The following is a 20,552-nucleotide window of genomic DNA, read 5'->3' as shown; positions in this document are numbered from 1 at the left end:
TGCCTTCTCGAGTTTTGATAGTTGGAAAAAACAAAAAAAAACTCTTGACCGACGATCATTGGTTTTCCGAGTTGAATTTGACTGCCCTCTTGCCGGTTGTAGGTAGCAGCAACATATATAAACACAATACATTGATGGTACCATTTGGCTGCTGTCTGTCTCCAAGTTAGCCGGGGCTGGACTAGACAGAGAAGAAATACCCAGTTGCTTTGGAAGTTTGGAAGCCCCTGGACTCTTGACAGCCCCCATTAATTGTCGGTGCCTATGAGAGTGTGTACAAGAGTCACGAACCACTAGCGTTACGTGTTTGGTTCCTTGGTCGTCGAAAGTGGTCCGACTTGATGTTCCATTGTCACCAGGTAGCGCGATCCATCGCTCTCTCATACAACAACAACAACAACTGGGAGAAGAAAAAAAAAAATCCCGACTCGTTTTTCTCGAGGGACTCGAGAATATTCCGTTGCTTCATTTTGTGATAAGTGATTACTCGGAATACGGTTCCACTGAAACATGGAATCTTTTGTCAAACCAGAGATTCCATTACACGAGGAACCACACAGGTTCAATTTTTTAGAAAAAGAAACGAAAAAGAAAACAAATCAGCTCATTGTTTTATCTGTATAATTTATGATCGAAAGCACTTTTTGCCCAAATTTCAGTCAACGGCACACAATTTCTGATTGAAAGAATCCGGGGGAGTAGAGGGACGAAAGAAAAAGGTAAGGAGCACAGACTTCGGGATCAGTTGGGAGCGGGAATAAACCCATTCAACATTCACGGGAGTGGGTGGGTGGAGAGGGGGGAAGACAAAACAAAGTAGGAGAGAAACAGACGTGTGGGACTGTTGTTACATGAATTCGAAAAAATAACAGTAAGAGGCGCGTCGAAAAAGGTCCGTTGCTCCTGGTTACATTTGGATATTCATTGAAATTTAGTTATTTTTGTTGTTGTATGTAAATGGTCGATTTTGATACTCTAAACAAGAGGTATACAGCTTTACAGTATAGAGTACACGATAGAGAAATTGAAAAAAAAAAAAACTAAAGAATGTTCGGGAGGGGCGGTAAACCCCCAAAAGTCGGGGAGTGTTTTGTGTTTGTGTGGAGGATTATAAAGGGAAATGTGTAATGCACAAGGACAAGAAAAATTGGGCTAGTAACACACACACACACACATACACACACGCACGCACGCAAACAAAATTCCTCTTTTTTTTTGCTTTTTTTTAATCGGAAGGGGGCGAACTGAAAAGTTTAAAAAATTCATTATCGAAATCAAAATAAATATCTTGACACGGATGTACACCAACAGAAAAAAAAAAACACGTCTAATATTTTTGTTTTAATATGTCGACTGAACGTCATCCCTCACGCCAATCTCCTCCCTCCCGTAATGTCAGAAACAAGGGGGAGTGAAAGGAAACGATAGCGCGAAGAGAAAAACCGGCTAATAGACAAAACACGAGACGCCACATTTCTCCGAGTCGAGACTTAATTCTGATATCAGTTTTACAAAACTAACGATCTTGATTTTTTTGTTTGTTTGGTTTTCAAACCCCCCCGCAAATCGCTTTTAACTCAATTTCTTGTTTTAACTTTATATGTGATTGTACAGCGAGCTATGGTACATTTATTTACATACGAAAAGACAATATCTTATGTAAGCCATGTTTTCTTTCTCCTTGTTCCGCGTCTGTGTGTGTGTTAAATTACTCCCACGCTTCTTCACCTTCCTTGTCAAAAATAAATGTTATCAAACGTTTCGAGTACTTATATGTTGAATTAAACATAAAACTGTACACTATGGACAAGCCACTCCTCAATAGAGAGAGACACAAAAGAAAAAAAGTTGGAGGGTGAAGAAAAAATGTCGAAGAAAAAAATTTTTTTTGGGAGGAAAAACAAATCAATAATAATGATAGTAATAGTATGATGTAAGTCCGCCGGTGTGTTAGTGAGTGTATATAGAAAATGGGGGGAAATAGTTTTTGACTTTTGGATGATATCGGAGTTAAAGGAATGAGGAGGAGGAGAGCATGTAGAAAAAGAAACTGGTTCTACCGAGCGCTGTTGGCACTTTGCTTATCTTTTCCACCATCTTTTCTTTTTCTTCTCCGAAAGAAATCAAAAGGGAAGGACTCATCTGTTGAGGAGAAAAAGTCTCTGGTATCCTCTACATTTCTCTCTCTCGGAAAATAAAAAGATGGTGGAGTGTCGGAGAAACTTGAAAAATGATGATTCCAACAGTGTGACACACAGGGGGAAAGAAAAAAACAAAAAAGAATTGAAGAAAAAACAAAAAGGGCGTATTTATAAGACGCCATTCGACTGCTGTCATCACGTAAACGGACAAGAAGGCAAAGTTGTTGATGCCGGAGGGACCAAAAAAAAAAAGGGAACTAAACGAACCCCAAAAAATATAAAGCAAATATTATCCACAGAGATCTCGCAAAATGAATAAGACACACTTTGGATGATCTATAAAATAAGAGAGGAGGAGGAGGAGTGATCACGATTTTACACAACGATACAAATTGCTAACGATGAACGGGGGGAGGTGGAAGTCAACATTATTTTTTTTTTGTGTTTTTTCTTCTTTTTTTGTGTTTAATTACATACATATTGATCGGGAGAAAATATAAGAGAGAGGGCGGGCGGGGGGGGGGGGCAGTATATGGCACTTGGGACGAAGGGGGGGGGGGGAATCTCTCTCGCATTACGTCACATTCTCTCTCTCGATGGAAAACAAAACCAAAAGAAACGCATTCGCAAAATGTCATTCAACAATGTCACGGACACGTCGCCGATTTCCTTTCACGAACAACAACAACAGGGGGAGGAGAAGGAGGAAGAGGCTTTCCTTGTTACACATTTGTTTGGCTGGTCTTCTTCACTATGCAGGATTTCCCACCTCTTTTCACGACGACCAACAGAAAACCCAAAAGATGTTGCACAACACAAAAATTCACGAAGAAGGAGAGTGTGGTCACCTTTTGAGGAAGGAATTTCCAACCCCCCCAAAAAAACGTAGTGCGCGTCGCCATTAATCCCGCCTCTCTCTCTCTCTCTTTATGGAGAATAATAAAACACACACACACAGGAAAAAAAAAGAGTTATGTCACGAAATGGTCCCGTTCACCTTTTTTTTAGTGTTACGATTTTGTTTTTGTTTTGTTTTTTCTTTTGGTTGTGTTTAGTTGTTGTTTTGGTCGCATTTCTTCTCCTTCATTGTTTTTTTTTTGTTTGTTTGATTCCTTGATGTCTAGTTTGATGTTTTGCTGGCGAGGATGAACGACACGACTCGAGTATCGATGTGACAGCAAAAGTCGGGAAAGCGAGCGAGCGTGACGGTGATGAGAGAGGAGAGACTTGTTTCTACTTCTTCTTCTTGTTTGCTGTTGTTGTTGTTGTTGCTGCTGCTGCTGCTGCTGCTGTGGTTGTTGTATTTATTCTTTTCATCGGACCCTGAAGAGGATCAGGGTTACAAGAGCGGCCGCAATAAGAGTAGACAGCGGGCTGAGGCCGACTTGCCGTCTGGCGCCGCTCGATTTCGACGTCAATTCTTCATTCTTCACCACTTCGTTGGATAATTTATCGAAATCATCTATTGATGGAAAACAAACGGAGCGTTAAAAATCGTACATTTATTTATTTATTTCTTATTTCTTTTTTGCTTTTTGCTAATCATTTAATTATTGATTTTACCTGATTTTTTCGTAGTGGTCCGGACACTGAAACTCTGAATTTCCACATCTTTCCAGTGTGGTGGCATGCGAGGAGAAGTGACAGACGGCAGCATCACTTGAGTGGTGATGATGCGAGTGGGGACAGCAGGCGCCTGAGTGGTCGTGCTGTTCATCACGGCAATGCTCGTCGATATAGTGGACATGGTCGTCGATGTCGTAGTGCTGGGCAAAGCCGGCCGTCCTGCGGTTGTTCCTGCTGGGTTAAAGAAAGAAAAAGAAAAAGAAAAAAACATATTGCGTTAAATCATCATTTTCTTTAGCAGGGAAAAAAGAAATAATCGTCTCACCTTTGTCCAAATCCTCGGCTTTGCAGCAGACCTTGAAGACCACCTTCATGTTGTGGGATGAGCACCGTCCACCGATGCGTCGGTGTAAATCGTCTCTGGACGACGTCGCTATAGAAAAAAAGGAGAAGGTTATATAGACATAACGAACTGCAATCATCGAAAAACGCTGGGAAAAGCGTTTTGAATGAACACCGAAAAAATCCTAATGCGAATCAAATCAAATGGAAACGTACAGATGAAATAGTAATCCTGTCCGGGTCGGAATTCAAGCCCTCCGGGCTGAGGCGTGAATGAACGGAAGGTGATGGTAAAGTACATGAGCTTGTAAGGCTTGTCGCAGACGGCGATGATCCGCGGGTTTGGATTGGTGATGCGGCACGTGTCGTACTCCTCCTTCGACACGTTGTAAATGATGTACTTTTCCGCGTCGTCCTCGTGCGTCCCGGGCGTGTAAACTGGACATATGATGTTCACCTGGTCGTACTCGAACGGAATGTTGTTCTTGTTCACGTCGATTATGTGATCTGTATTGTCTATCCGGAATCTATCAAGAAAACAAACAAAAGAAACGAATTAAAATTACTGCCTTGATCTTTCGAGAAAGAAATTACGCATTATCGTACACACACACAAGGGTCAAGACACTACACTTAGTGGGCCACTAATGCGGATGGGGGCTGGTTATCCAAATGAAGATTGGAAAAAGAAAAAAATATATATTCAACAAGATTTTTTTTTTCCAATTTCAACTGCCTCTCCGCACACACAGACAAGACCATATAGGCAAGGCAACACAAGCCAAATTGCTGGTTGAATGAACGTTAAAAATAGGTATTTGTCTAGTTGCGCCCTTAAAAGTAGTCAGGCCCTCTTCTTTTCTCTTTCCTTATTCATTTCTTGGTTTTTTGTCTTATCGAAATAGGGGGATGGAAGCGTGTCTCTAGCCCCTCACCACTGGAAAAAAAAAACTTTCTTCTTTCTTCCACACAACAACAACAACAACAACAACACATTTTCAAATTATATCCCGACGACGAATAGACCGAGGGGGCTGAAGCGCGCGTGAAATGGAAGTCACGAATCGAAAGAAGAAGAAGAAGAAGAAGACGAGGGGATTTTTGTTTTCTTCCTTCTTCTTCTTCTTCTAGACTCTCCCAGACTCAGGTAGAAAAAAAAAAGGTAATATAACAATTCTCTCTCTCATTCCTATTCGCCCCCGAAGCGCTTGGCGCGCACACACTCAACATCTTATCATATAATATTTTATTTCTTAACTTTTTTCATAATTATATTTCCTCTGCTTATAAAAAGAAGAAAAGCAGCGATCCCCGATCATTTCAGTTCAGGCCACAACTTTCTCCCCCCTCCTTCCAATCAAAGATAATTCTCATCGGATAAATGGCCGATTGGTCAAATGGACTCGATTGGAAACTGCCAAATGTTTCGGTTTTTTCTCGTTTCAAGAATGTGGGCGAAATGGAAAACAAGAGAGAGAGAGAGAAAAAGTCTTCATCATCTTCATCAGAGGTCGTGCACTTTCTACGCAGGCTTTTATGTTATCGGTTAGAAATCGTTTCGAATCGATCGCTTTATGGGAAATAGAAAGTGGTCGCATGTTTTTGTTCCAGATGACGAAGATGTGCAACAACAGAGCAGACAACCCCCACACACACACGAAAGAAAAGAAGGGGAAAACAAAAAGTGAATTTTCTTTGGGTTCTTGTCTGCCGTTTGATTTCGAATCGAAAGCGCGTCGATGTTTTGTTTTGTTTTGTTTTTCGGGTGGAAAGGTGAAACATCGTGTATTTCTGTATTCTCTCTCGAGATAACTTCTCGAGTTGGCCTTGGGGAACAAGTGGTTCGTCCCGTGTGTGTGTGGTGTGTTGTTGTGTTGTTGAAGAAGAAGAAGAAGAAAAAAAACGAAGGAGAATTGAGTGGATGAGGCATCCGCCAAGGCCGGAGCGCGATGGCTTCCAGCAGAGTTTTTCAAATGGCCGCCCATTTTATTTTTTTTTCCTCCTCCATCTCCTTTTCTTCTTATCGAGTGGTTCTCTCTCTCTCTCTCCTCCACTTCTTCTTCTTCTACTTTAAGGGCTCCCCGCAACGCCAAGAAACATTCCCCTCTTTCTTCTTCTTCTTCTTCTGCTTCACCTTTTACCAGCAGGAGAGAAAGAGAGGGGAGACGGAAAAAAAGTTCCTTTTTCTTGTGAGCCTCTCTCTCGCCGTAGCCAATCGATTCATTTCTCGTTCTCTTTCTTCTTTTGGCTTTTCCGAAAAAGCGTTTAAATACCTGATTCGAATCCCCCCTCTCTTTAAATCACCTGACCAACAACCCACTCCTTTCTCTCTCCCCCCCCCCCCCCCCCACTTGCTTTGGACTAACCTCAAAATGTTCCTCGTCCGCTTTAACAAACGACATTTCCCCCCAGCACAGACAAACTGGTGCAAGAAAGGCGACCAACATTTTCTCGTTTTTCTCCCCTCAAAAAAAGAAATGGGGGAAATAATAAAAAAATATTCAAACGCCATTGGTCCTCCTGGGGAAATCAATCACTCGGGCATCGACACGAAACCAAAGTCACGGACATGCCGAGGAAGAACAAGAAGAAGAAAACAAAAAAAAAACCCAAAAGAAGAAGAAGAAGAAGATGGACGCTGTCGATACCTGTCCCGACCGGGCCTTAGACTGACGTTTCAATCAACATCGTGTGTGAGTTGTCAATTTTTTTGGGGGGGTTTTGTTTTGGGTTATTTCCCTCCCCGTGTTTTTGATGAACGGCAATGTGTCTAGTTGAAGGAATCACGTCAACCGCAGCAAACAATCTAAACCTGTTCCCAATCATTGGCGAGTTCATATAGAAAATGAGGCGCTCTCCGGCTGGCTCACGAACTTCCATTTCTCGATCGTTATTCATTTTTATCTCATTCTTCTTCTTTTCGTTCTCGTTTTGTTTTACTTCGAGTTATGTTCGTTTGGTTGTTTATCTCCTAAAAGTCGATTGGGCTAGAGTTTTCCAGCACCCAAAAGGCTCGTTTGACTTCCAATCTCGTTTGAACAACTGCAAGACACGAGGCTTTTTCAGATATATTCCTTCCCCCAAAAAAAAAAAATTAAAAAGAAGAAAAATCAGCTCAAAAGGAAGGCAAAAGGCCACGACTTTCCACCGACTCATTCCGGCAGGCACAAAAATTGGAAACTTGCAGCCCTCTGCACACAACAGCTGATGTTTTAAAGCTGGAGCACCCAAGATTGCCTCTCATCAACGGTCATTATTACCAACTGGCGAATAAAAATACAATTGTTACACTTGTTATTATTATTATTATTCGTTTTTTTTTCCTCCCTCCCGTTTCGTAAGGGACCCCGACCCCGCACCCTTTGGAAAAATATTCACGAGGGCGGCCAACTTTTTAAAAAAGACAAAAACGGGAAAGAAGAAAAAAAAAAGGAGACTCGTATGCATAAGCGGCCTTTTGTGACCGCGGCCCGTGTGTGTATGTCGTAAAAATGTTTTCAGACCTTAAATGGGGAAAATGAAAAAAAAAAAGAAAAAAAAAAATACACACACAAGGAGGTTTGCCCCGGTTATAAGCGGCGGACACGTTCGTCCAACAAGCCGACCGAAAGAGTTAGTCCCGTTACTTCTTCTTCTTCTTCTCGGCGTCTGCGATTCTTTCAATGTTCAATTTGTGCGTTTGGCCTGCTTGGCTAGCGATACACCGAATGCGCAGGCAACCATCTTCTTTGTCTATTTCTCTATCATCCAGCGAAAAAAAAAAAAGAGTCAAGCCAAAAAGTGAGGCGACCCCGCCCAATTCATCTGCATTTACAGCAACACAAACGGCTCTCTTTCTTCTCTTGTGTCGGCTCGCAGACAGACCGACTGATTCAATTAATTAGATCGTAAACTCAAGAGTCTTCAAGAATGTACACAGACAAGACAAGTTAGGATGGGCCTCGGCGAGAGAGAGAGAAACGAGCCTCAAAAATCCGAATCACTTGACCCCTCGAGCCGGGCAGAGAAAATCAGGAGGACCTTAACTGGTTCAAGCCCCCCCATCAACACCCACAGTGAGGCAATGATGAATCGTCCCAATCATTCCAACATCAAACGCCATATACAGGTTTATACACGAAAGCCCATTTTTCGAAAGTCGGGTTGGAACTAACGTGATTTCTTGGCATTCGAAAAATACATGTACATCTTTCCTTAACTCCGAGATGCTGGGAGGTGCGTGCGATGGCTACTGCTGCGAGAGCTGACCCGACTCTTTTCCTTTTTGATAATGAATATTAATTAGAGACTCTGTTGGATCAGCGTCACGAAACAAGCGGGGTCGTAAAATGCGTGAACGAGAAACAGATCAATCACGTCCGATGTGCGATAGAACTAAACACACGACTGATGGCCATATTGGACAGTCGTCGTCGTCGTCGTCTGTCAAAAAATGTGAACAAAGTCGAACAAAGTCCAAGTGTCAGCTTCTCTCTTTTATGGCGATCAAATGAAAAGGAAAACAAACAAACAAAATTATTCGCCCCCCTTTATCGGGAGAGAGAAACTGTCTGTTGTCTCTCGTCTCAGGTTAACTGGAGGAGTTGTTGGGAAAAATAAGAAGAAGAAGAAGCAGAAGAAGCCCCGAATATTTCAAGAAAGAAACACAATGGATCGCGTGAGTTTGAGAGAGCGTGCAAGAGACACGATGGGTAGTAGGGGTACGAGACAAGATCAAGAGAGTTGGAAAGGCAAAAGAATTCTTCTTCTTCTATAAATGGCTTCAAGGTGCTAAGATACACAGTGACCGATAAGAACAGCTCGAGAGAGAAAGAGAGAGAAGAGAAAAGGCGATGATGATGAACAAGGAAGGAAGGAAATTCTATTTTGATAAAAAGAAATTGTGTCTGTGCGTTTTTTCAGATTCTTTTTATATGTATACACAGTTACACACACACATAGAGATACCGTGTGTATAATATTATCCGGTGTACACTCGTCCATCTTTGGTGTGAGAGAAAGCAGCTCCATCATCTCTACCCCGGCCGACGATTGAGATCGGTGGTGGACAAGAACAAGATGGACCTAGGCGTCTTATTTCTCTCTCCATCGATGTGTGTACATAATATATACACCCACCACAAAAAAAAAAAACAGAAAATGCAGAGATGAAACGACAAGAAGCTCTCGTCACTGATAGGCCCAAAAATAATCAAAAACAAGGGCCTTAAAAATATGTGCAGACATTTCTAGTTTTCTTTTTTCGTGTGTCCCACAAACGCACCGAGTGGGATGGACATTTTTTGGGTGCAAGTTCAGTCGGTCGGAATGCCGAGGCAACTTTATTTATTTTTTGGCGGGACCAGGGCACCCTGAGCATCACCACCGGCAGAAGACGGGACAACAATTTGGCAAGAAAATAATAAAAAAAAAACAAAAACAAAAAAAATTGAAACACTCCCTATAATATTCTTCTTGGCGTCTCTTATGTTTGCCTAATCACAGGTCAAAGCGTTTTTCTTTTTTCTTTTACACCACAGTCATTAACCACTATTTAGACAAAAGGATTATATAGGGCCAAAGCTAAAAAGAGAGCCCCCACACACACACAAAGAACACGCGTAAATTTCCTAATAGCCGTGCGCCTCCAGCTCGGACTGAACGTGTGCAACTTTTTCCTTCGTCGTCGTACCTTCTTTTTGGGTTTTTTTTTTCTAAGTCAACGTCGTCGTCGTCGTCTTTAATTTTCAAATTTCGTTTTTGTTTTCTGACTGTGTTTAATGACCTGGACACTGTTGTCTGCGTGTCTGCCGGTATCAACAACACAACCGAAAGAGAAATAACCAAAAAACAATTGGCTCGTTCTTTTTTTTAATGGCAGAAAAAAATAAAAACTAATTTGTTTAAAAAACTTTTAGGATAATTTTTTTTTGTTTTTGTTTCACTTTTATCTCGTTTTCATAAGTCGAAGCGAGTCAGCGGAAGCGATTACAAAGGATGCCCATGTTTTTTCCCTAGCTTTTACTTAGTTGGCATACGTTCCTACTTGTTTGATATATACATATATCGGCGAGCAGAGAGTTTTCCCTCGACGTGTCGTGTATATTTCTAATTCGATTAGTTTGTTAGGGGGGTTCTCTCTCTCCTGTTCAAAGGGATGAAAAAAAAAAACAGGGAACATGTAAGAAAAGGGTTGCACGCTGCCGTCTGCTGTGTTTTACAGTCCGCGGATCAGAAATGAATTGAATTAGTTCTTCGTGGCTGCATTTGAGAAACGAGATCGATTCTTTTTCTTTCCTCCTCCTACTCTCTCTCTCACTCTAGCCTTCGTGTAAAAAGGGGTAAAAGAGGATGTCCCCACCCAAAACCAAAAAGAAAACCAAGTAATTTTTTTTTTAAATATTTTAGCGCTCGTCTTTGCAAGGGTTTCGTCTCACCGGGCTGGGCGGGCTGGGCCAGGAAGACGGAATAAAATACACAGACATAGAGAGAGAAGGGGTGCCTGGCTATGAAAAAAGGGTTGAGCAGACACACGCATACACGTAACCACGACTACAACACAACGAACGGCTTTCGGATCGCGTTACCAAAAAAAAAAAAAGAGGAGGACATTAGAGATATTATAAGGACTAGCGCCACCAGCTTGTATGTAATAACCTACGAGCTGCTACGACGCTCAATCACCAACGATCCTGTATGAGGATTCCTCTGTCGCATCACAACGTCAATGGCCCACGAGCGTTTTATGACGGGACAAACCGGCGAGTTAGATATATATTTTCTAGGGGGAGGCTAAAAGAAGGGGGACAGCGGTTAATTTTTAGTTTTATTTCACATTTTTATTTTTTGTTATCTCAAAATGTTTTATTCGGCTGTTGTTTTCCACCCGGAAAAGAAAAAGGGACCCCGATTGTATTTTAGCACCTCCAACCCGACAGCGTTTGTAACCCGTCATAAATGGCGGAAGAGCAAAAAGGCAATCGAATAGGCTGCGGCACAAACACACAGCGACGATTACCATACATATATATATATATTTTTTTCGAATTTCCTAGGGGGGAAAAAATAGAGACGTCATAAAGATCGCGCTCTTCGATTCAAACGCGGGGTTAGAATATAATCTCAGAATTCCTAACGAAGAAGAAACACAAGTTGGGCCTTTCTCTTCTTTCGCTGTCCGTTTGTTACACGGCACACGCAACAAGTTCCACTACAGCAGCACGCACCAAAGGACCCTCAAACTTATTTTTGAAAGAAGAAGATGATGATGACAACCCCCCCCCCCCGCATGTGCACACGCAACAAACTAAAGGGGCTCCTGGAGAAAACAACAACCAAAAAAAGAAGAAATTTTGGACGATCTCTACTACCAGGGCAATCAGCGAGCATTAAAGAGGAGGAGCGTCTTATATTTCTTCTTTTCTGTCCAGAGTTGTTGTTTTGGGGCTCTTTTTTGGGGAGGCGGAGGTGATCTACAGGAATGTTGGCGCGTCAGGTGTTGCGCTCCTACAATTTCCTCACCCAGAGGGGGGAGAAATCAAACAATGAAAAATCCCAATGCTAAAAATTTCTAATGATAGTAATAATAATAACAAGATGGTGAATCGATAATACATTCAAAGTCGAGCGTGATTTCACCCAAAAAAGAAATAGAAAGAATTTCCATCCTATTTTTGTTTTTTCTCTCCATGGCATCGCCATCGGATGATGGGTGTTGAACCGACTCCAGTTTCCAGCCACTGGCCAAGAGGGGCGATTGTCATAAATATTCATCATTGAATGGACGTGCCGACACCCCCAGATTCTCGTTGTAAGGCTCAGAGGCATCGGGAGAGAAAACGGGACTCGTCAATGCAATCCATCAGCGTATCGATCGATCGTCTCGGCAGCGCAACAACAAGAAAAACCAACCAGACAAGCCAGACAGACGGACGGAAATTCATTTAAATAAATAACAAATCGTTAAGATACAGCCGAGAGAAGAAAGAAGAAGAAGAAGAAAGAAAGAAAAGGGCCATCCTGATGGCGGTTTTTGCGGATCAACGCCCAGCCAGGAGAGAGAGAGAGGCCAATCTAGAAAATCTCTCAATACAACAACCAACAACAAAAGGGCTGTAAATCACGCCGACGCATCCGAATGAAGACATTTTATTTTTCCCCCTTTTGGTGCGTTTCTTCTAGCGCCCCCCTGCCAGACAGATTCGTCGAATGGTGACGGGGCTCGTTCACTCCCGAGACACTCAAAAACAATGACCCAAGGACAACAAGGATTTTGAATGGGGGGGCCCCGCCGACGTGTAAATCAAAACAAACCGAGTGGAGACGACGACAATCATCACCCGAGAAAAAATAGTCCAAAAGCAGGAACCGAGACTTTTTGATTCATTAACAGAAACGTCATAATCAGTGGGGCTGTCGGTTTCGCCAGTCTCTTTTTTTGTGTTTTTTTTTTCTTGTTCATAAAACCCCAGCGCGTTCCGAGCGTGAAGCCAACCGAAGGAAACTCTTACATCTCTTTATAAAATAAAAAGGAATCTTACACAAACAACAACAACAACAACAACAGCCCAAAAAAAAAGAGAAGGTAAAAGAAGAAAGAAAAGTATTTTATCTTTTCTTTTCTTCCAGCCCTCTGGAACAAGAGATAATCACAACATTGGACAACTAAAGTCAACTTTTGGCTTCGGGCTTCGGGCTGCCTCTCATTAAAGGAAACGGAATTCTCCGTTCGACTCTTTGGGGTTGTTGTGTAGACACACACACACACACACTGTCGCTCTATCTCCTGCTGCTGCTGTTGTGTTGTCTCGGTCTGTAGAGCCCGTTGCTAATTCGTCAAGGTGAGCGCCGGTTATAATAGTTTTTTTTTCTCTCTCTTCAAAAAGGAGAGGAAGGAAAAAGGAGTAAACAAAACACAAAAAAATAATAATAATAAATAATCGAGAGTCAATTTCCATCGGGCGGATTCAACGAGACGTGACTTATTTGCCCACCTCCTCTCAGTCGTGTCCGTTTGGATATTATTCATTTCTTTTGTGTCTGCACAACACAGGCATATGCCAATGTTCCAGACACTTTTTTTATTTTATTATTATTTTCTTTTTTCTTTTATTCTCCGTTTCTCGGCCATTCTCCCCGCCTTCATCCATTCCCATTCATTAGACTTTTAAATCTATCCCGGGGAATGAATAAATACTTAGTTTATAAAGAACATTATCTACTGAATATATTCGCCATCCGTTCTTTGCCCCATGGGCAAAAACTAAATGTAGTCTAGCACCTCGACGGGCCTCCTCTCTCTCTCTCCTTTTGCCTCTCCTCGGTGCCAACAAACGAGAAAAGAAAACATTAAAGAGTCTGTAATGACGTCAAGGTGAAAGAAATCGGGACGAGACACTTCAAAAATAAAAAACGAACAAGAAAGAAGAAAGGAAGAAGCTTGGCCAATCAATAGAGATAGGCGATCGGCATCAGAAACTATAAAGATAATTTTTTTATTTTTTGTTTTCGGGATCCCGAAATCACGACAAGTCAAGACTCTCTTCGGCGGCCGCATAAACCAGTTCTCTTGTATGTAACCGAGAGCAGTCGACTAAAGGAGACGCGATCCATCATCATCATTAAAGAGGGAAATTTCATTAAGAAAAACCCACCCAAATGAGTCCGTCATCGGCACACGGACATGTCGAGTAGAGACTGAGAAGAGGAGGTACCACGCAATCAACGGAAAAGAAGAAAAAAGGACGACTCGACTAATTCGACAAAACAATTTTTCAAAAGAAAATAGAGACCAGAGAAATTTAAAAAAACAAACACCGAAACCCCCCAGCAGAGTGAGAGGGTTATCGATGCACGACTTTCAATGAAGAATTCCAAAAAGGCCCTCGAGAGAGAGAGAAACAACAAAACCTTCAAAACAATTGCCGAGAAGATACAACAAATCAAAAAAGAAAAAGATAGGAGGTAGAAAAGGAAAACGTTTTTTCCGAGTTGTAATATTATGCGGAACATGACGAATCACGACACCCTAGCTCTCCTGCCCCGCACGATTGCCATCAGTTGACTTTTTCTTTATTTTCTGGACCCAAGAAAAATAAAAAGGAACCGACACAAGAAAGAAGAAGAGAGAGAGTCGAAACTGAACGTCGAAACTTGTGCAGAGAAATGAAGAAAATATCTATGCTAATTGGGAGCCCAACCTCAAAGAGCTTGGCAATTAACCGCGTTCGGCCAAAATGAAAGGTAAAATAAGAGCAAAAAAATAATAATCTTCTGGGAACTTCTTCCCAATTGATTGAAAAGAGAAATGGGCGGAGTCGAAGGTAAAGTAGTTGTAGTATATGGCAACTAACGTCAAGGTGAAAGAGAGTAGCAACCCAAAAGAGAGAAGAGAGTAAAAAAAAAAAAAACAATCACGACCCGAACCATTGGGAGAATTGGAACCGTCAGATGATGAGAAACGAGGAGAGAAACAAGAGCCGCCGATAGTTTTCGGAAAAACAAAACAAAATAAAAAAACTACTACCAGAACTACCAATGAAGAAACTCTCTGAACGAGATGAGAAAACAACAACAACAACAATAACCGAAAAAAAAAAAGTTAATTAAGAGAGCGGGGGTCTGGTTTGTTGGAAAGAAAAAAGAAAAACAGACGAGAGAGTGGAAGATAACCATCGCTGTGGCAAACACAAAAATGCAAATGGGATGTTAATACGTCTCCAGAAGAAAAAACTATCAGGATACCCTCCTCCTCCTCCTTTTTTCTTCTTCTTCTTCCAAGTCGGAGGCACAAAAAAAGAGAAAAGATGGATTTTGTATACAACAGAGAGGGAGGAATCGGTACCGGAGGAGCGTGAAGCGGGGGGGGGGGGCCATGTGTGGCCGTATGTTTTTCCCCATCGATACCCATAAAGTTCTCTGTCCTTAATGGCTCCAACCATTAATCACGATACGGAGGGAGTCTTCGTCTTCTTATTTAAACGGCTTCGAACCACACCACCACCATTTTCTTCTTCTTCTTGTTGAAGGGGAGACACACACACACGCAACTTGTGGCTCTCTCTCTACCTCGGGGTCCTCTCGGCGCTTCACATAAAATATCGACAACGGTTGTTCCGCCTGGGCCTTTGCCAGTGAAGAAAAAAAAACCACCAGGTGCGACACACGAGAGGGCCTCCTTTCACAAAGAAGAAGAATCCCCCCTTGGTCCCAATAATAACAACATCTCTTTTGGGAGGTCAGAAGAAGAACCACAGAGGACCAGACCGCAACGTATCGACGGATTGACAACGTCTCTCGCGCTCTCCGATCCATCAAGTGTGAACGTTAGAAAAAGCACGGAGAAGCTTATCAGTTTAAGGGAATCAACGGGAGGGGAAATAGACTCACTGTACACACACACACACACATATATGTATACATAATATAAAGATATAAAAGGAGAGGAACAACACCAAAAAAAAGTTCGGTTGCGTAGAGGAAAAGAAAGAAAAGAAAAAAGAGACAAGTCTGCGGTACTCGATCAACGTCATCGCTGAGCGCATCGCGTAGAGAGTCGCTTTTTTTATATATTTATTTATTTATATTATATTTCTTTTCTTTCTTTATTTCTCGTGTATATTGCGCGCTTCTACCGATTTTTTTTTGAAAATCACAAACCCAACCCTACAAAAGCCAACCGGTTGGTAAGAAGAAGAAAAACCTGCTGCGTTCGCCTGTGACCCGAATGAATGAATGCCAAAAGTTATTTTTTTTCTTTTCTTTCCATCCGCAGTTGTTCTGTCTAGCCCCGCCCATGTACGACACACGAGAAGAGGCGAGTTCTACACGTAAACGGTTATACCTGCGCAACGACCTTTTGTGTGTCGTGTCTCTTATATATAGATGCCCGGAGAAGAGACGCGAAATAATAAAAAAAAAGGCGAAGAGAAATGGTTGTTGTAAAAATAAGGGACGAAAAACGGTAACAAAACGTGGGAAAAAAACGTTCAACTTTTGAAGTTGCCAACATTTTTCCAATAGCACACAACATCTTCCACCCCACAAAAGAAAAAAAGAAAAAATCACCGTACAATTTCCCTTTTTTGTGTGTGTGTGTGTCTTTGGCAATTCATCCATCACAAACCGAGAAAATCTGTTTCGCTACATGTGTGGGAGAGGTATTCATTAAGGGGCCGAAATATTCTGCCATTGTCTTATTTATTTTTTTACACGAACGGTAAAATAAAAAAAGGGACGACGCGCACGTGTGGATCAACGTACCGCAGAGACCAGACACGGATGCGCTTAGATAACGGAGAAAAAGAAAAAAGAAACAAGTTGGGGGCTCCATAGCGGACCCCAACACACACAGACACACAAGGAAATGATGATGATCATCATCATCATCAGAAGTGAAGAAGAAGAAGATGGCCAGAGGGTATCTGAAGGGAAAGAAAAGGAGGAATAAACACTGTAACTGGCAGGCATGTTCCAATCACGATGCGTGAATCACACGCACCTACCAAGAGAGGGGGGCCCCTTCTCTTTTTTTGCCTGGAACATTCGACATGAAGGAGAGAGAGAGAGAAAAAGTGGATGGATATTAGATGTATAGATAGATAAAAGAAGAAGAAGAAGCTGGTCTCCTCTTGTGTGTTGGCGCATAAAAGATGAGGTAGCCCTTTTTTTTTTTTATACAAGAGAACCCCGCCCGGGGCTCATTGTAGCTAGTCCGCAGAAGCAACACACACACACACCAACCAGCAGCATCCGATTTACAAGAAGTCTGAACCTGCCGCTGTGAAATGGCCCACATCCGCGCGCACACATCGACAAAAGAGCCTTTTCCCCCTCCACGCTCAAAAAAATATGAAGAAGAGTGAGAATTCCGGCGGCTGGGAAGAAGAGAAAAACTTGCGAGTACAAAAATAAATAAACTTTATCGCAAAATGTGTGTGTCTGTATATATTAAAGCTATTACTCACACTATACACTAGCGGCAAAAAGGAAAAAAAAGAAAGAAAGAGGTCAGAGTGTCAACTGTCATATAAACCAAAAATAAAACAACACCCAAGCACCGGGTACGCACATGTTAGTGTCCCCCCCCCCCACCATCACCAACACCACCCTCTCAACGCCCATTTTGCTTGATTACATTCGCCGCTTTCTTGTCAACTTTTTTTCTTCCGGACTTCCGGCTAAACTTTAAATCAACATCGTCTCGACTTTCTTTCAATGAAAAAAGTAAAATAATAATTCAAGAAAATGTGTGGGTTGTTGTCCGTTATTGTGTGTGTGTTCATGCGGGATAGGAGAAATTTCGAGTTGGATAATCAAAACCGAATACGAGTAAAAATGCTTAGATTGCGGGGTTTATCTGTGGGTGCAGGGAAAAAGAGAGACTGCGCAGATGGCCAGACACAACAACAACAACAACAACCATGTTGTTGTGATACTACTTTGGCCTGCATATAATGTAAAAAGAGGAAGAAAAAAAAGACATGGATGCGTACACACACACCACAAGTGGAGTTGTGGTTTTTTCGGGGCGATATTATATTTTTATTCCTCCAACAGAGAGAGAGATGGGCGAGTTTGTATGGGGAAAAAAGATGGTGGAAGGTATGATGGCGGCACCTTCATCATCACGGCATATTCAAAACGACTGTGTACACAAAAAACTTAAAGGTTTTATTTTCTCCCTTATTTATTCAAACTGTTAACGATATATTGGTTGATTCGAAAAGACAAAAGAAATGCATCTAATAATAATCGAACTGGAATAAATCAATTCCTCGTACAACTTTTTCTTCTTCTTCCATCTCTCCCCCCCCCTACTTTTTTTGATATCCTGTGGTGTCTTTCTCCTCCCCCTGACTACCCCCTCTTACACGCAAGATGGGGGGTCATGGAACATCTCTCCTTTCTTATTATTTCCTGGAGAAGAACTGGAAGATCTTTTTAAATAATATTTTTCATATTTCAAGGGGGGGGGGATGTTGTCTGCTGGTGAGGGGGGGAGTCAACTGGGGGAAGATTAAGTAGCCAAAAGGTTCGTCTTTCAAGAAAAAAAAGCTCTGCAGGAGGAAAAGAGAGTCTCGGGGTCAAACTCCATACCTTATAATAGACAACAAGAGGACCAAGGAGATGGAAACCCCAACTGCGATACAAGGCCCAACGTTTCTTCTTCTTCTGGTACCAGTAGGAGAGACAGTTATATTTCTCCTTCCTTACTCTAGAGGATTTGAAAAAAAGGAAACCTCTGGCTGGACTCTTTTGTTATACCATCTCTCGTCCAGTGAAAAGAGCACTCTCTTTCTCTTGGGCAGACAGTTCTTTCTTTTATTTCCAATCTCTTCTATTCTTCGTCTCGTGTCCCTCGGACTCTCTCTATCTCTCTCTCATAGGCCACAATGCACACACACACAGATGGTCTTTTACCTTTAAAAAGATATCGAGTCCCAAAAGAAAAGAAAAATAAAAAAGCCTCAGGTAAAAATCAATCAAAAACCATTTGGACCCAATAGGGATAATGGCATTTCAATGGCACCCAAGTGCACAATATAAAGCGCTCAAGCCAAAATTTTGAGAATCCATCTCTTCGGATGGCCCCATATAAGTAGATGCGCGTATCCAACTCCCAAAGCGACTCATCATTTACCCCCCCCGAAAACGAAATTTGTTTTTATTTCTTGACCAATCCCCGGCGATATGTCCACCAGACTTAGTGTTTTCACCTCATTTGTAGTTGACGAAGAAGAATAAAAAAAAGATACAGCATTCCTCTCTATATGGAATGTTAATGTTCAGTCTTTTTCTTCTTTCTCCTATCTATTCTGATCGTTGGTTGAACGGAATGAAAGACGTTCTTCTTCTTCTTCTTTTTTACCAAACAACAACTTGATGGATTCACTTCGCCACGGGGCCGCACAGACACACAACAACCCGAAGAGCTTTACGGGAGAGAAAGGGGGAAGATGGAGAAAAAAAAGGGCCTCACGCAGAGTTTAGAAAAAAGGATTTTCTACTTTATTCTTCTTCTTCATCTTTGATGGAAAGGATGAGAGGTTTTTTGGCGGGCGCAACATCGACGCCGATTGCGTATTACAAGTTCTTCAGGGTGGGTAGTGGGAGGTAAAAAGAAGAGAAAGGTGAAACAACGTTCACTGTCCGGGATGAATGATCCGAGATGCATCTTTACTGATCGATCGGATAACAGCGCTAATAGCCACCACCATCTTCTTGGAATGGAGTGCCAAGACAAAAGCAGCATCAAGAAAAAATAAAACTATAAAATGAATGAGGTTTCTGAGAAGATCCTGAATCCTCTCCAAGACATCCGGCTGCCTAGACCAACGTTTTCGCATTTAACTAGCAACACCTGTCAAAGCCAAGTTCAAAAATCGCAGCAAAATAGGAAAGAAGAAGGTTACAAAGAAGTTGGAAATATGCCAGCCATTCCTGAAAGAAGGGGGAAACATGTTGACACAGTGCGTGAAGAAGAGGAGAGAGAAATAACCAAGAAAAAGCAAACGAGGTAGTAACCGGGGTATGCGGAGAAAGGATATATATATATTCTTTTCGTTGGGTGGGCACCACCACCATGCTTTTGTGTAGCTACAAGAAGAGGGGGGTTCAAATGACGCGCTTGACAAGTCGAAACTCGACTTTTTCCCCTCTCCGCATTTTCCCAGCAGAAGCAAAACAAGAAGAGGAATCAAAAAGGGCTAGACAAGAATCGAGCCTTAACGAAGCACAAGAGAGTCAGCCCAAACAGGTGACATTTCATTTGAGATTGACAGGAGTCGACATATTCCACTCAAATCCGCATGAAGATTTCCGGAATTTTCTTTTTTTTTCGCCAATGGCATATTTTTTATTTTTCAAGTCAAAAGGTCGTTGTCTGTCTGGCTATCCCCCAAATCAACAAAAAAGATTTGCCATATCTGTCAACTTAAAATGCACACTGTAAAAAAAAAAAGCCACTTCCTGTCACAATCTTGTCTCGGCAATTTGGAAATCTCTTCATTTTCTATTCCGTCACTAAAAATATTTGAAGGAATTTTTCTCCATTTCACAACATTTTCTCTCCCCCCTCTACCTATTGTGACGCACGGTGCGCTTTTAACGACGGCTCGTCAAAACTGAAAATTCATCGTCAAATAAAGTCAGAAAGAAAATGAAAAGGTCCACAAGTTGTAACAAGGGCCCAGGATTTGTTTAGGTGAAGATAGGAGAAAAAAGAAGAAGAAAACGTTCCTCCAGTGTTGATTACACACAAACTGTGTATAAGCTGTAGGCTCTCTTTTCTCTTGTACCTTTTTTTTTTCTTCCCCTGCGCCATTTCGTTGATAATGTTACCGGTTTTTATTTTATTTTTATAGGCATTTTACACGGTTTTTCCGGTTCTTCTTCTTCTTCACGGCGTCGTCGGTTACCAGCCCCCCACCCCGTCGTTTTCTCTTTTCTTCTGTCATCGACGAAGACCCACACGCAGATATACAAACACACAGCAAGACAAAAAGAAAGAAAACGACTGCAAGG

The 20,552-nt window shown here is 41.9% G+C and overlaps 1 protein-coding gene across 3 annotated transcripts in view; it reads right to left on the bottom strand.

Moving 5' to 3' along the window:
- Positions 1-2,583: 2,583 nt before the first annotated feature.
- Positions 2,584-20,552, bottom strand: part of LOC124312141 (ephrin-A5-like) — a 130,019-nt gene continuing 112,050 nt past the window's right edge. For 2 of the 3 annotated variants that reach the window (XM_046776632.1, XM_046776630.1), the window contains 4 exons: positions 4,266-4,576; positions 4,033-4,140; positions 3,705-3,941; positions 2,584-3,603 (listed from right to left, as the gene is read on the bottom strand). In XM_046776632.1, coding sequence (XP_046632588.1) covers positions 3,455-3,603; positions 3,705-3,941; positions 4,033-4,140; positions 4,266-4,576 — 805 coding nt within the window. In that variant the 3' untranslated portion in view covers positions 2,584-3,454. The remainder of the gene's footprint in view (positions 3,604-3,704; positions 3,942-4,032; positions 4,141-4,265; positions 4,577-20,552) is intronic. The other variant, XM_046776631.1, reaches the window with a different exon arrangement.

The sequence above is a fragment of the Daphnia pulicaria genome, chromosome 8 (assembly GCF_021234035.1).
Source record: "Daphnia pulicaria isolate SC F1-1A chromosome 8, SC_F0-13Bv2, whole genome shotgun sequence".
Lineage (NCBI taxonomy): Eukaryota > Metazoa > Arthropoda > Branchiopoda > Diplostraca > Daphniidae > Daphnia > Daphnia pulicaria.
The sequence above is the reverse complement of the archived record's forward strand: the minus strand, read 5'-3'. Positions and strand labels throughout refer to the sequence as shown.